General features: G+C 38.3%; 1 protein-coding gene across 1 annotated transcript in view; it reads left to right on the top strand.

Moving 5' to 3' along the window:
* Nucleotides 1-16228, top strand: part of LOC139478830 (receptor-type tyrosine-protein phosphatase kappa-like) — a 201296-nt gene that overhangs the window by 159050 nt on the left and 26018 nt on the right. Inside the window, exon 5 of the mRNA XM_071261492.1 lies at nucleotides 1564-1698. Coding sequence (XP_071117593.1) covers nucleotides 1564-1698 — 135 coding nt within the window. The remainder of the gene's footprint in view (nucleotides 1-1563; nucleotides 1699-16228) is intronic.

Raw genomic sequence — 16228 nt, 5'->3', positions numbered from 1 at the left:
GCATGGTTGGATCTCACATATGAATGAAAGGGAAACTGTGCTGCTATATGTGTCGTTGTTAAGTAAAAATAATTTGAAGAAAATATTAACAAACAGTTTATTGAATTGGTTGGGAAGCGTGAATATACAATATGTCAAACACAAGAACCGAAATTGTTAAATGATGTATTAAGTGTATAAAGATAGACAAGGTGAGTATGTTTATTCCAACTCCTGACTGCATGACGGCGTACACGTGACGGCACGTGGTCCTGTGGACAGGTCACAAATCAGGTACACTTTAGCATCGTCGGTCGCAGTCTATTTTGACCGGTTACCGCGTTCGGCAGCTAGATTCCTGAGCGTCTCATGAGCTTTGGTCCCGCCCCACACCGCCGCACATACAGTACACGTGGTTTCTCCTTAGGCAATTGAATTCGTTCAAAATATGCCTCTGTTCACTCAGCAGTAAATTGGGTACCCGGTAAGATGAGGTGGTATTGTGGCTGTTAACTTCTAATACCTGTAAAGGAAGCTTAGGTTCCCAGGGAGCTGAGAATGATCTATTGACCGGGATAGTTATGTTGGTGCGTTGAGCGAGCACTAAGTGTATGTAAGCTAAAGCAATAGAAGTCCACGCATATTATCACTATCAAAGATTCAAATTGCCAACTTTGTAGACGTTTTCGCAATACAATGGCATGGTGTTCTTAGTTTCCCCTTGTACTCACCAACAAAAAACAACAAAAAGTGATGTCCAATGCTGTATAGACTTACTACGAGATTGCACCCGTGAAGATCAAGGTTAGAATAGGTCTTCAGCAACCCATGCTTGTCATAAGAGGCGACTGTGCTTGTGGTAAGAGGCGATAACGGGATCGGACAGCCTCGCTAACTTGGTTGATCATCGTATCCAAATTGTGCGAATGACCATTCTACCAATCACTGGATTGTTAATTCATAGCAAACTGAAAGGTCATAGGCCCATAGTTCAACGTATTTACTAGGTATGCGTGTTTCCTCTAACTAACAATGCATGGTGTATGTACAATGTAATAAAGTAATACTTGAGGTTGACATGAGTATGGACAAAATATTGATATTTGGATAAGATTTAAACTTCTTTGAAATATACGTGTTTCCTTACTGAAGATATTAAGGTTACAAGATCTACAGATATGTACAGGATTGCCTTGTCCTGACTGGATTATTTACAGACCGCCATCATATAATAATGGAATAAACAACAAGCTGAGTTTCCAGAAAAAAAAAGTATGTTACAGAATGATGAAATAAAGCAATTGTCCGCCAAAAACATGACATTTTTGCAGGATGATCTCAGTTAAATTATAAACGTTTTGCCGAAGTAGACGATGATATATCCAGTGTCCAAACAAAATCACATACCCTTAAGCGTACAATCTAGAATGTTATATTCGTTTTCCGTCAGTCATGGCTATAACATTTCAATATGTCCGATATTGATTCGAAATAGCATATTCGTATTAACGAGACATTAAAGTGTGTTGAGCATATTACTTTGTTCGTCTGTTTTGTACTTGAAATAACTTCATTTATTAACAGTGTGTAGCAATGGTACTTTCGGCGATGACTGTGACAACTACTGCCACTGTGACAGCGAGGTGTGCGACTACGTGAGCGGTGTCTGTCCTGGTGGAGTCTGTCTACCTGGTTGGGCAACAGAAACGTGTGATACAGGTCCGTGCCGGTTGGCTGTTTCAAAATAAAGTATGATCCCTCAGTCCATTCAAGTTCCATAATGGCTTTTTCATTCAAGCTGGGATCGAGTCAGCCGTTATATGACTCACTACAATATTACATTTCATTGTTTTATCTTTCAGAATGTGAATTTGGCCGCTATGGAGCAAACTGTAGAAACATTTGTCCAAATAGAAACTGCAAGGAAGACAACTCTAGCTGTGACCACGTGACAGGGGAGTGTGTTGGCGGCTGTAAGGCCGGATGGATTGGAACAGATTGTACCGAGAGTAAGATACATATTTATTACCCACGTCGTGAAGATATAAGTGGTATGATTCTGAATCCGTACGTCACACGTGTGTCGTAAAACTAGGTTGACCTCGTTTTGTTTCTTTTTGATTGGATAACCGTGACCTCTGTCACAAAGAGACGTCATTCATTTTTTTAACTAGAAAGCAACACTGAAGGAATCTCATGAGAGCGAGAGATATTTACAAACACCTTATTAAACAAAAGAAGGTAGTCACACGCGTCATATTCGGTTTGCATTCCGATTATGTTATGCATAGAGCTTCTACAAACATTATTTAATCGAGCTATATCCGTTTACAATGTACGAGTACCGATCAATAGATAGAGGGTCCCCATGAGCGTGACGCACCCGACCATTTTAGCAACTTTCAATCTGAATTAACGTAAAAGGATTAGCGTGATGAAATGAAGTCGTTTTATACTATCTGGACAGATATCTAGACTTACTTGGGATGATACGGTTGTGCCATCAGTGTCCCCTTAGAAGCATATTTTATGGCACTGTTTCGGGAGTTGTTTGTTTACGACTGCAAGACCAGATCACTCAAAGTGAACATTTCCGATTCGAAGACTCCTTAGAAGTATGCTTCGCTTCTGCTTAAGTGGCCATTGGTATGTCAAATGTGAACATTCCCTATCTCTAGCGTAAAACCCATTCCGGTGGTGACCTTGCCCTTCGATCGTTCTAAGCTGTCACCTACATGCATGCCGACTTGACTTTGTTGATTTTCACGTCTTCAGTGTAGAGTGGTACAGAAACACTCTGATTTCCCTCTTCCAAAATGGTACGTACGTGATATAAATTCAGCTGAGAGATCAAGGAAACCGAACCATTATGATTGCACAGACGGGACCCCGACAGTGCGCGGGCCTAATGCGACTTAAATTTTCTTATAGGTGTCCTGCGTACTAACAACATGGCGCTTGAATTACCATAAGTTGAAGAAATTCTTTCAAAAGGATCTTGGGCGTCGGTGCTGTGTTGTTTGCAAACACAACTGCAGGCGCATGTTGTTAATGCGTATGCATAGAAATGTCAACAATGCCCATATTTGGGCATATATCAATAGTCATGCACAACCAGATTTTGCAACCGGTTTCAGTTTGGTCTGTCAACGAACGAAAGTTGTTTTGTATTTGCGCCTTAACGAGGGTAATAAATAAAATACCAGACTCATTCTCGTTAGATACCATTTTTTACGAAACTGAGTGTAATGAGAATAAGTGTAGTATTCACTATATACCTATTAACTGCACAAACATATTTATTTATGCATTGTTGAATACAATATAAGGGCTGTCGGGTAGCCTAATGGTTAAAGCGTTCACTAGTCACGCCGAAGACCCGGGTTCGATTCCAGACATGGGTGCAATGTGTGAAGCTCATTTCTGGTGTCCCCGCCGTGATATTGCTGGAATATTGCTAAAAGCGGCGTCAAACCAAACTCACTCATTCACTCACTCACTTAATACAATATTAAAAGGAAACTTAAGACATGCTTAAGGGAGTAATTATGTGCACGAGAAGTGTTTGAGATTGGTCAGTGGGTATGTTTCAGTGTGCAGTCTTGGTACATTTGGTGTCAACTGTACTGGAGTTTGTGGTCAGTGTCGTGACCTCAGCGCCTGTCTCCATGCCAACGGTACCTGTCTGACTGGATGCAGTGACGGATGGACTTACCACGCCTGTACAGAGAGTAAGAGATGGATCAGGTTTCCATTCATATCATTACACGTTTATAATATCACTTGATGTGGTTTCAATGTCTGTACTGATTACCTGATGTCAGACGAAGAGACATATGTTGTTGGAAGCATAAGACATTTCAAATGGCATGCCAAATATAAGCATATATGTATCCATATATACTGAAATATAGTTTCGAAATTGTAACAATTTAAATGCGTTTCTTTTTCATGTGGACTTACATTTTAATAGAAGTGTACGCATCTATAACACAAATACATGCACCAATATGTGTTGCTGTTTGATATTCAGTCTAAACAATGGTGCAATACTATTAGTTTTGGTGTCTTTAGTTGCCGTATACGGTGTCATGTTAGGCTCGGATAAAATTATAATTATCTCACTTTGAGGCATAACAAACATGTTTATTACCCATAGGGTTAGTTATAACAGTGTTAATTAAAAAACGGATTTGCTGCCTTCACGCGTTCAAATACATGGTGTACGTCATGCGTCAACATGACGTACACAATGTATTTGAGCGCGTGAAGGGAGCAAATCCGTACAGTGCAGACATTGTTTACGTCATTCCAATGTTATTGTGACGTAAAGTCGGAATGACATCACACTAGAAACGACGTCATAGTTTAAGACAATTGTGATTTTCTAATACAGTCCTCGTGATCAGTACATTTTTTCTTAACAGGAGCTAAAATGGGACTGAGAAACAATTGGTAATACAGAAAGTATTACACTCGCATGTGTACCTTTTAGCTCCCCCTCAGGAAAATACAAGTATATTGTCACACGTTTCGTAAAACACATTTCTTTATTTCTGTACTGAGGAGGCCAGAGGCCTATAAGCACATTTATAAAGTGTACATTCAGAGGAGAAGAGTCAATGACATAATACGTGTCCAGTGTCTCATTGCATTGAAATACGTCGATATTTTTTTTATTATAGTAAGCAAAGTAAGCAATTCGAGCTGTTTAGCAGAGATGTGAATTTAAAGAAATTGGGATTGACAGAGTAATATTCAAATATATATTACTTAGTCCTTAATATTAAATAAAATGGACATATAAAAGTAATATTCATCTCATTGTCGTTGAGGGTGCATACTTGACAAATGCGTTTTTCTCTTTCAATACCGATGTAGCGGGTAGGTCATGCGAACAACATCGAAATCTTGTCGAGAAAATCCGGAATAGTTTAACATGAAAACAAGATAAATACTGTTCTGGATATAGTTTTTTTTCCATTTCGTAATAAATTCATTTGTTTGATTCCAATACAGATTCAGAGACCAATATTGTATATATATATGTTAGACTTTGTGGCATTGGTCTCATGAATTAGGATTGACATCGTATATTTTGTTCACTCCATTTGTAGTCACAACCAACGGAAAATACATGCTCGTATAGTTTTCTCTCAATATAAATATTTCCTTAAAAATACGAGATGTCTGCTGAACGGTTAGTCTATCCTTCAATTCTGTCGATATTGTAATTCTAAACATGTACCAAGTAGTGATGATACAAGATGTGTGCGAAAGGGTGAGCTCACCCATCACACATACATGTATTTGCAAATGCGGGCAACAGAAACATGTGATACAGGTCAGACACAAACGTACATGCTGGCTGACTGTTTCAAAATAAAGTATGATCTCTCAGCCCATTCTACGTTATAACTTTCATAAGTCAGCCGCTATACGACTTACTACAGTATTACATTTCATTGTTTTATCTTTCAGTATGTGAATTTGACCGCTATGGAGCAAACTGTAGTCAAATATGCCAAAATAGAAACTGCAAGGGCGACAACTCCAGCTGTGACCACGTTACAGGGAAGTGTGTTGAGGGCTGTACGGCTGGATGGGACGGAACAGACTGTACTCATGGTAAGAGAAAACATGTACACAGGTTGCTCACGTTTGCCCAACCACAAACCTTGTAGCAGATTTCAGCAAGAAAGCGTCATTAGGAAACATTATTTTATCCAATGAAATCGTATGTTATAGCTATGAAACTATCCCAGGTGATGTTACGAGCTGCCCATCTATGTCTCACATGTCAGTCTTCAACGAACGTGTTATACATACGAAGCTTCGAAAACGTGGGTATTTCTACAGGTCACTGAGCGGACAGCCACTGTTATTGGGAAATGTGTGAAAATAGATAATGTTTGTAATACTTTTTAAACAAATTTTCCAATTACGTAAACAATGAAAATATAGAAGAAATAGAATGGATTTTATGAAATTTTATATTTGCCGAAAATCGTAAAACTTCGCTTCCTTGTTCCTTTAATCTGGAAATTATGAATGTGTTAGCTTACATTATTTTTATTTACAACAAACTTAATTAAGGTGTAAATGCATTATTGAAATAATGTGATAAACATAACTATCATATTTATAAACAATGGGATTAGTTCTTTCAAATGGTGTATAACATGTAGTAGCAAATATGTTTTACAAGCAGATAATTTCTTTGATAAATTCTGGCTTCATCTATCACACAAGAATCTCTGGTTAAAACAATCAAGGTTAAAACAGCCAAGGCTTCTGTAGAGCGTTCAAACGTTTAAAGGTAGTCATGTTGAGGACATTCCAAACTGAATGTATCAATGTCCAAATGATGTCCGATGCAATTCGCTATTTTGACTTGTACCATATGTGCCCGTTTTGTCAAGGTGTATGATTGCCCCTCCATTTATTTGCGAGGAGTGCAACCGGTGGGGCAGGATAGGCTAAAATCTTCACGAAATCCTGGTATCACACCATCTGACAGTAATTCATGAACGCATTCTCATGGTATAGCCAGGATGATACTTTGTCGGTTTTTCACTCATGAAAACATGTCGGCATTTTTAACTTCGGGATTTAGAATGACACTACACAGGCGGAAAAGGAAGCGAATTTAGTATACATAATTGGTTTTGAGCAATGACGATTTGGGACACGAAGATGAACAACACACATATTATGTTGTCAAAAATACACATATAAATCTTCGATTCAAATAATGTTTCGAAGTCATCTTCGGTTTTCAAGGACACCAATGATTAACTACAATAATTCTAATAATAATCTTATAATACGTGTATAGAATACAGTTTTGACAATATTCGAATCGACTTGAAAAGAACTTGGGACATATGACTCAGGACAAGGTCATCTGTAAACATTTAACCTTTGTGAAGAGTGTATTGTCTTCAAAAATATTTCCGTTGACCTGTATCGTGATGGATTTTGTGCAGCCTTCATTTAACCTGATTTAACAAGAATCGGTCGTAACACTACATCGTGTGTTATAATGGAGACTGGTTATTCTCTGGCGAATGGTACTTGTGTTCTTGATCAAGGCATAAAAAGAGGGAATCAATAAAAAGCTGGTGTGGTAATAAATTCTTATATATGCCATTATGGAATATTTGCAATAGCCTGTACGTTTTACTTACAGAAACAAAGAGCAATAATCCACCTCTCATACACAGCATTAGCCTTGTCATTGGCTTGGTTGTGGGTGTCGTCATGACACTGTTCCTGGGAGGTGCTGTACTTCTATACCTGCTCAGGAGAGGAACGTAAGTGTGAAATAAATAAACAGCAAGTGACTAAGTACCTTTATTGTAACTTGTGTTGCTTTAAACTGTGTGCACACATTCTATACATTCGCCGGGCGTATTTTACTAATATTCCCGTCTGACAAATATTGAAGTCAGTTCTTAAATAACTCTTGACTTACAACATATCATAGCAGACTACAGCCTGATATGTTGTTGCAGCTTGGCATGGAGGCATGGCAATGTGAATGATTGCGACAGAAAGGATACAGTTGACCCCAACATGACACTGGCAGACAATTACACATCAATATCGGAACTGCCACGCTTTGATGGACGCAACACTCAAGACAGTGACTATGCTGGACTGGACACAGACACAAGAACTGACAACAAACACTATGACGTCATCCAGAATAAAGTATATGTAAACACATATACCAAGCAGCCTCAAAACATATTGAGTACAGTTGCATAAATATAAAACGTCAACTCCAGGGAATGGTGATTATCCGCCGAAAGAGCTTCGATTGGGTGCAAAAGGAAGAACAAGCGGCAAAACTTATATATGAAAGAATTACTGAAAATCAGTGATGACACCAAGTAATGCATAAATCACTAAGTGATTGGCAATATGCATTCAACCAGGGATCTTAACATACAACTTAGTCAGAAATCAGAAACGGGCATTGTTATACATGCAAAGGTTTGAACTAAAGCTGCTCAGTACTACAGAAACATACATGCCCATTTAGAATTTATTTATTCGAATAAGTATAATAGTGATGCGAAGATATATGTATTCACCTACTATGCTCTCCAGAAACATCTAGACAGAAACATAATTAAATAGTTCAGCCGCTTACATGTAGTCACGAAAGACAATCATGGACTCAACCTCATGTGAAAGAGAGAATACAGGAGTAATTAGAATACTAACATAAGAGCACTAATACTATATCTCCAATTACTTTTGAGCCGGGTTATGTTTTTTAGGCGGAAGGCGTTCCGACACTGGGATTGAAAATAATCTCTGGAAACACATATTGTACACGTGAGATGCATGGACTTATGGTGCACTGTTCATATAACGCAGGTTTCCGAAAACAATAGTATTGCCAAGTTCAACCTCTCAGCGTTGGTTATTTTAGGTAATATATAATTTTACATGTTAACATGTAACACTTAATGCTTTACATACGGAGCACTGTTTTGTTTGTTTGTTTGTTTGTTGTTATGGAGGTCTGTAAATAATAGAATCTGAACCTGACAATCCAGGGTTGGCTCACGAGCATCGATCTACAAAACTGGGATACGATGCCAAGTCAGTGAACCAGACCACTCGATCCCGTTGGAATGTTTGTAATTATCTTTATCTGTCAAAGGAGATAGTTACGATGAATTCAAACAGATTAAAAGACCCATGTAATCAACAAATTGTGAATATATGTTCTTTTTATAGTCCGATGTAAAGAAATCAGGTTTTATTTCATTTCTCTTACTGCACAATAAATGTGATGTTTCCTACATTTGTCAAGCCTTTTCCTTTGCGCCAAGGATCCTCTGCTTTACATAAAAGGGACAAAGCATACAGAAACTCTCTGTCAGATGACCTTCAGGTTTAACATTGTTGCTAAACATCCATTGGCTAAACATATAGCGATTGAAGAAAGATCATTTTCACATTGAAATCACAAAGAAACAAACTCTTGATCATGACATCATTAATGTGTGGTATGGGCGGCTAAACTCTTCTGACTGTGACACCTGGGCTAGAAGTTTTAAATTGTATTATTCCATAGTTGTACCGTGACGGATATCACTCAGTAACTATCAGTCACTGTATGTTTAGCGTTCCTTCTGTATACCATGGTTTTCCCTCACCAGATTATCATTCCCTCACACTATCATTACATTCCCTAGAATTATAGTCGCGTTCCCGAACTATTTATTTCGCTTTCCCTCTCTGTGCATCCACTCGCTATATACTCTCACGCTTCATGTGTATCAAGCACGAGGTCTGCATCGAACACAACAATGTTATCTGTGTCTGCATAGGAAGGACAGTAAGTGTTATGTTGGGATATCATATTGAGGAAAACGTTTGTGGCATGAATTCAAGTCAATAGAAGATTATTATACAAACGGCCCTCCAACCCATATACATATACATACATATATCATCACGATTGGGGCACATGGGAGGATATACTCTATATGTCACTGTTCTTTGTCGTTAGAGCCAACACAAAAGCGTTTATTATTGACATTGATATTAAACATCCGTATACTAGTACACATTTTGTTCTGGACTCTGTTGAAGCAGGACATCTAGGCTGGTTCTGCTCTTGTGATTTATTGCTGCTGTGTAAATGATGCGAAGAATTACATCAGGATACCTACCTATATAATCAGACAAATGATAATTTACTATGGTAATACAGTAATAGGTTATGTTGATGTAAATAACGGGGTGATTTTGGCTGTTTGCATGAGGCATGTGATTGATTTCTAACAGGAAGTAACTATAGTTTTAAAACGCATCTTATACACGTATCAGAGAGATTACTCACAGAAATCAGTCTTATAAAGTCAGAGAGATGTGCAATTGAAAATATATTAAAGATGGAAAGAGGGTTAATTATTGTTCATGATCAATCCTAAAGTCTGGTGCAATGTGTATAGTTTTTATTGTATTCCGAGTGTGGTAATATATAATTACACAAGCTATCAATAACTGTACGATAAACGTATAAAATATTCTTTCAACTGTGTCTTCAGAGTACACGATCATTGTTGGTAGATATATCCAAATCACAAACAGATCCATTCCTGCATTCTGTCAAATGTGTTCCTGACCAAAGGCCTGCCAGGATTTAAAAGGCGTGTCACATGTGTGATAATATGGCAGTTGTCCTACAGATGTGTATCCTACATGTAGTACAGCCGATGATGTAGGCATGGATATTTACAATGTCATCAAGATACACATGTGCATATCTATGCAACTGTATACCAGTCATAGTTACTTGTATTTAACCCTTACTGCACAAATGTGCTACGAGAACAGATAACGTTGTGAAACTTTTACAATGGATAAGCATGGCTTGGTGTGCCTCCGTTTATGCTATATTTGCTTTACAGCACTGTCATCATTCAAACTCTGCAGGACATGAATGGTAGAGTGTATTAGTGAGTATACATGCATGTGCAGTGGGTCAACTGCAACTTCTGTATGCTTTATCCTTTCAACTTTTTTCTCTCGAACTGTTTGATTTTTATGTAGACATGAGTTATGAGTTATGCTGACGATTGTTTTCATTTCAGTAGGATCATTCTCAAACACAATAAATCAGCTTCAGAGAGAGAGAGAGAGAGAGAGAGAGAGAGAGAGAGAGAGAGAGAGAGAGAGAGAGAGAGAGAGAGAGAGACGCCGGCAACATCATGATGGAGTGAGTGAATGTTGTTTAGCTTCGGCATTAATATTCCCGCTATACCACGACTGACTGTCTATATTCGAGATTTTGAAAAGAATATGCTGTACCGGGGCTCAGCTCCAGTCCATCGTCTCTGTGCAAAGACGTGTTAAACACATGGTAGTAATGCTAGTTCTATGTGTGATTGCCATTCCTTTTCTTTGGTTCAACTGTTGTGATCTTTACGGTTACCTCCCTCAAGCACAATGGCCTTGCGTTCCCTAATGCATAGTCATCAAACAAGATACTCTTTTCACCAGGAAGTAAGAGGGTCCCTGACAGCTGTTGCATCCCTGAGGGAGACATTGCCATCTGTACCGGACAAACCTACTTCGCAGGATCCCCCAACTATCGCAATCAACGGTATAGGAATATGACAAACCCTCACTTATACACCAATGTGAGTACCGGTTGATATAACATTAAACTTTTGCCTATATTTGATCCATGCTTTTTGGACAATGCTCTTATATTCAAAAGGCATACTTGGTTGTGTTAACTTCTTTGATATAATTCGAAAAACAATTCCTGGAATTGTAAGACGCTCAGAGTTGTGTGAAGTAAATGTAGCTGTAGTGTACTGTAACACTGTTATGCAATAGTACGTGCATTGTTGCCGACTTAGATATGTGGATAATTGGTTACTTGTTTTATATTTGTTGACACTTTTGTCCCCAATAGTTATACAGAAAAAAACCCACTTGAAATTCTTTCTATGTATTTTTAGATTGTTATGAACTGTTGATGACGTTGTTGTTCAAGTCGTTTTACATCGTACATGGCGCTGGGTCTGCAATCGTTCTGCTCATTTTGGTGAGTGAACTTACGCTATTTGTTTTCCAAGGCTTTTTTTAACATTATTGCATGCAAACTTCTGAGACGCCTTTGGAAATTACTCATTTTGTTCATGCCCTACTTAAACTAAGCAGTTGTAGCAATACGAAGTTTGTAATTCTGTTAAACTATTGAAGTTGTTTTGGCCATGGAGCTAAGATCGTTTTGTGCAAGCGGACCATGTAGTTAGTCTTCCATAAAGTCTTCTTCCGAATAATTATAATCTTTCAGCGACTGACCAATATACAATCGGTTAATATCTGTATGTCCAAAAGCGACCTGAAACCTTTGAATGTAACCAAATGATATTGTTTTGATTGATATTGTTTTCTTATTCTTCAGGTAATTGGCGTCACAATATCATACTGTTTGCACGCTAGAGTTGGTGGCGCGTCACCGGACCAAAAGGAAGAACAGTTGGAACTTGCTGGAAGCGACCAGACACAAAGCATGGAAGCAGAAATGTAGCAGACATTATTTAAACAGTAAACTGCCAAATTGTTACCATTTTAATGTTCATATTCCAAAAATTATATATATACATTTTTAAATCATAGGAACATAATTATTCCCAATCCAAACGAGGATTGAACGTGATGGGAGACAGGCTTTGTCCTTCTGTTTGTCCAGTTCGCTATGGAACAAAGAGTTTCATGAAATAATGTATACAGTTCAGGCATGTGCTGAACTGATGCCTTTTGTAGCTCAGGAATTTTGTATTGTTTCAGTTTGAGTGATGTCAAGTCAGCAAATATGGATAGGATTCGTTTGCGGTCCATTCATAAACTGTTCAATATATATTCGTGAAACCTTGCGTTCACGTCAGTGTTGCGGTGAACTGGTGGCTTTTGCTGGTGGCTGGTAGACATGTGGAGACCCTTCACAAAAATGAGGTCCGATGCAATTCCCTATTTTGACCTGTACCATATGTTCGCGTGTTTTTAGGTAAACAATTGACTTGCCTTTGCATGTATTTGTGACGGGTGCCACCGGTGGGGCATGATACGCTCACCTTTCGCGAACACCCGGTATCATCACTATTTGATAGTGATTCATAAACACATGTTCATGATATAGGATTGATTTCTATTGGATGTGGAAAAGGTTCTGTCGCTATATTTATTGAAATACTGTTATTCTCACATCTCTGTAGTCCAGCTGCCATGATTGTCATGATTTGTATTTTCTCTCCTTCATTATCCGTTTGTTGTATTAGAGGTAATTAAACATGCCATGACAGATTTACCATTGTAGTATGAAGGATTTGGATTGTTCTTAACTTTGTTTGGTGGTATAGTATGCTGTTTTAGCATGCCAGATATATGCATCGTACAAATCCTCATACAGTAGCGTAGACGACATGTAGTTCAGTCCAAAGGCGATTCACTGTGCTATCGCAAACATTATCTGCTATCCCGAGCAATTACTTACAAGAGTTAGAAATGCATTGCAGTTATTCATTCGTTTTGGATAGTCGAATGATCATACCTCATGCAAGAAGAATCACATACTACACGCTTAGCAGTGTGCTACGTCAGTAAAGCATTCTGTATCAGTATTCAATCAAATGCTATCCACACGAATAAGGACTAGAGTATTCTGAAATGCATTTCCTATACACTTATATGTAGTATCAAACAGCCCAAATGGGAATTCCATTTCAGTTGTCGTTTGTACGGTAGAGCAGGCAATACTTATACTCTTTTCGTAAACACCTGATCCATTATTTTAAGTTTCATAAAAATCTATAATGTTACGTCATATGGACTGATTCATTTCTGACGTTGATGTGATGAATTTAGACAAAGGTATGGGTTTATTGAATATGTATCTTAGGTGATTGTGTGAATGTACCGTACATACACTACAAAATGGCTGTACGTACTCAATATCTATAAAACTACAGTAATAAACTGTTCTGTTTCTATCAATGTGAGATACTACATTTCTTAAAGAATTACTTTGTGTATCTTACCATCGTCCCTCTAACAAAATCTCATCATTCAGTGTCTTATTCATATGGCCTACCTCGATTAAGTGTGATGTAAAGTCAAGTCGTTATGCGTATGATGTTGTGAATCTATTTGAAATAGTAATTGATTATTGATACTTTGATGAATATTTATTTTGTTTCACGGCTCGATAGCTAATCTGGTTAAACGTTCAGTGTGATAAAACACACAAGGCTCTCTGTCTGACATGTGCATTCAAGACATGTTACATCGGATCCCATCTTTTTTTACAATTGGGACGCCTATGTACATGCACATAACGTAAGACGATGATAAACTATTTCATATACATGAGTTGAGATGTGGTACTTGTTGTTACCCTTCCTGGCACTGCCCTCCCGGTGTAGTGGATACAGCGCCTTCCCAGACACTGGGAGATCAGTGGTTCGATCCCCGAGTCGTGTGATGCCAGTATACGTCAAAATATGGTACCTGTTGTTACAATGCCTGGCACGCATAGTGGAATATTAGTACTTTTTGGCTGAGAGTGAGTATAATGTGTCTGAGTCGGATATTCATGGGTATGAACTCAAACACTGGGCCAGGTCCGGACGTGTACAAACAGCCGCACACGCACATGCCTGCACGTCGCTATACAAGTGTATATGTTCTGCAAATGATATTGAATCCCAGTTCGCCTCACCTCAACCACCAGCAAACATATTAGCAAATATCTGATCTCATAAATAATTAGATCTCCTTAAATATAAGGAAATATTTATACAATGAGACGTATTAACTACACTCGTGAGAAGATAACCCGCTACAAGGAAAATCGCATGAGTGATGTTTATGAGTTGTGGGAAACTCACATCAGCCGATATTCAACATCTTCATAACACCAGCATATTAGACAAAAATACTTACACTGTAACAACAACAATAATAATACTCCATTGTATTGCACTCATTCCATGAGAGATACAATGATCAAAGCGCACACGACATTTTAAAGTAATTTCTCTTTTTGAAGGAAGACACTTTCACTTGTGATGTTCTGTTGTTTAAAGATCACATACAGAAATATCATGTGACTATGAAACGTCCAAGCCAGAGAATAACCAGTCTGTATTATCTGCCATAACATGTTCCATTGACCTTTAAAGGCGAGACAACCGTGAACAACATATGAATGGTTCACTGAAAATCAGTGATGACACCAGGTGTTCGCGAAAGCAATATCATTGCAGTGGGCATTGTTAGAGAAGGAAACAACAACAACTCTTATTAATTTAACCCGTCAGAATATGATAGGAGTGAATAAAAGTTATATTGATAGATAAAGAATTACATAACAATAGACCTACTTGACAAAATATGATCTGCAATAGTTTAAAGGCGCGCGACTTAATACAAACCATCTGCCAGGTCAAGGCGTAGACGTGGTTATAGTTACAAGCCATTGTGTCAGGGTGGTGAGTAGGGACTGGCCCAGGTTGTCAAATTTCCGCGGAAAAATTGTGTCATAAAATTTGAAAAACATGATTGTGTATTAACTGAACAAAGCAAATAAATAATGACATGATTTCATCAGAGAAAAGTTCAAGTAGCTTTTGCTCACATGAGGATATTATGTTTCTTATCATAATGACAACACGATCACATACAAGAACAGTAAGGGAAATTGTCCGAATGATAGAATATCGTTGGTCCACCGCCAATTCCCTTCCACATTATTTTCCACATGAACTAGAAGAAATAGAGACCACGGAAACCTCCCCATCTGTTGGATATTAAAATCTATGCATAAAGCTTCAGAGAGATAAAAAATGTGTTTGGGACGGGTACCACCGATAGGGCAGGATAGGCTCATCTTTTCGCGACTACCTGGTATTATCACCATTTTATAAGTGCTGCATAAACACATGCTCATGATATAGTTGGTATCTGGACTCTTCAATAGACTCTGACTTCTTATTTCTATGGAGGGGTTTCATCAAAGACAGAATACACCCGTTGGCAGCCAAATAGCTTACCACAACGATTTAGATGAACTGAGCAAGCATACTACACAATCATCTTAAAGAATTCCTTTCCTATGTTTTGAATAATGGCTAAATTACGTTACTAGACCTGCCAAGATCTTGGATGTGTTTGAGTCCCTGTCTTTGGGCGTTTCGACCAAATTGTGGCTGCTCACTGTTGTTGATAAGTTATCGGCGACTGCGTCCTGTATATTTAATTGTTATTGACAAATATTCTGTCTCTCCTTCGGAGAAGTTACAGTTGAATGGACTGATGGCAAAGGCTGGCTTCAGGATCAGATAAACAGTGATTTTGAGGGGTGAGATTTATCACAAGCTCACTGTCAAGTCAACATGTACACGTCGTTATATTTATGAGCAGGCTGACAAGTAGGGATTGAAGTGGTTAAACAATGTGTTATCTTCCACATATAGATCACCGAAAAACAGATGCCTTGTTTACTTTGTAGAAACACAGAAGTCGATAGCGATAGGATAGTGTCTTACATGTGAGCGGCAAGTAACAGAATGGAAATAGGTAGACGTTCATTATACCCGTAAAAAGCGAATGACTCCTTCAGAGGAAAGTTAATCAGGTGGCTGTTTATTCAACGCTCTGTCTTAAGGGTTAGTGGGCACTCAGGACTCAAGTTGATAACGTCCTTGTC

This window comes from Haliotis cracherodii, unplaced genomic scaffold (assembly GCF_022045235.1).
Source record: "Haliotis cracherodii isolate W230 unplaced genomic scaffold, xgHalCrac1.p SCAF_4, whole genome shotgun sequence".
NCBI lineage: Eukaryota > Metazoa > Mollusca > Gastropoda > Lepetellida > Haliotidae > Haliotis > Haliotis cracherodii.
This window is presented reverse-complemented; position numbering and strand designations above follow the sequence as displayed.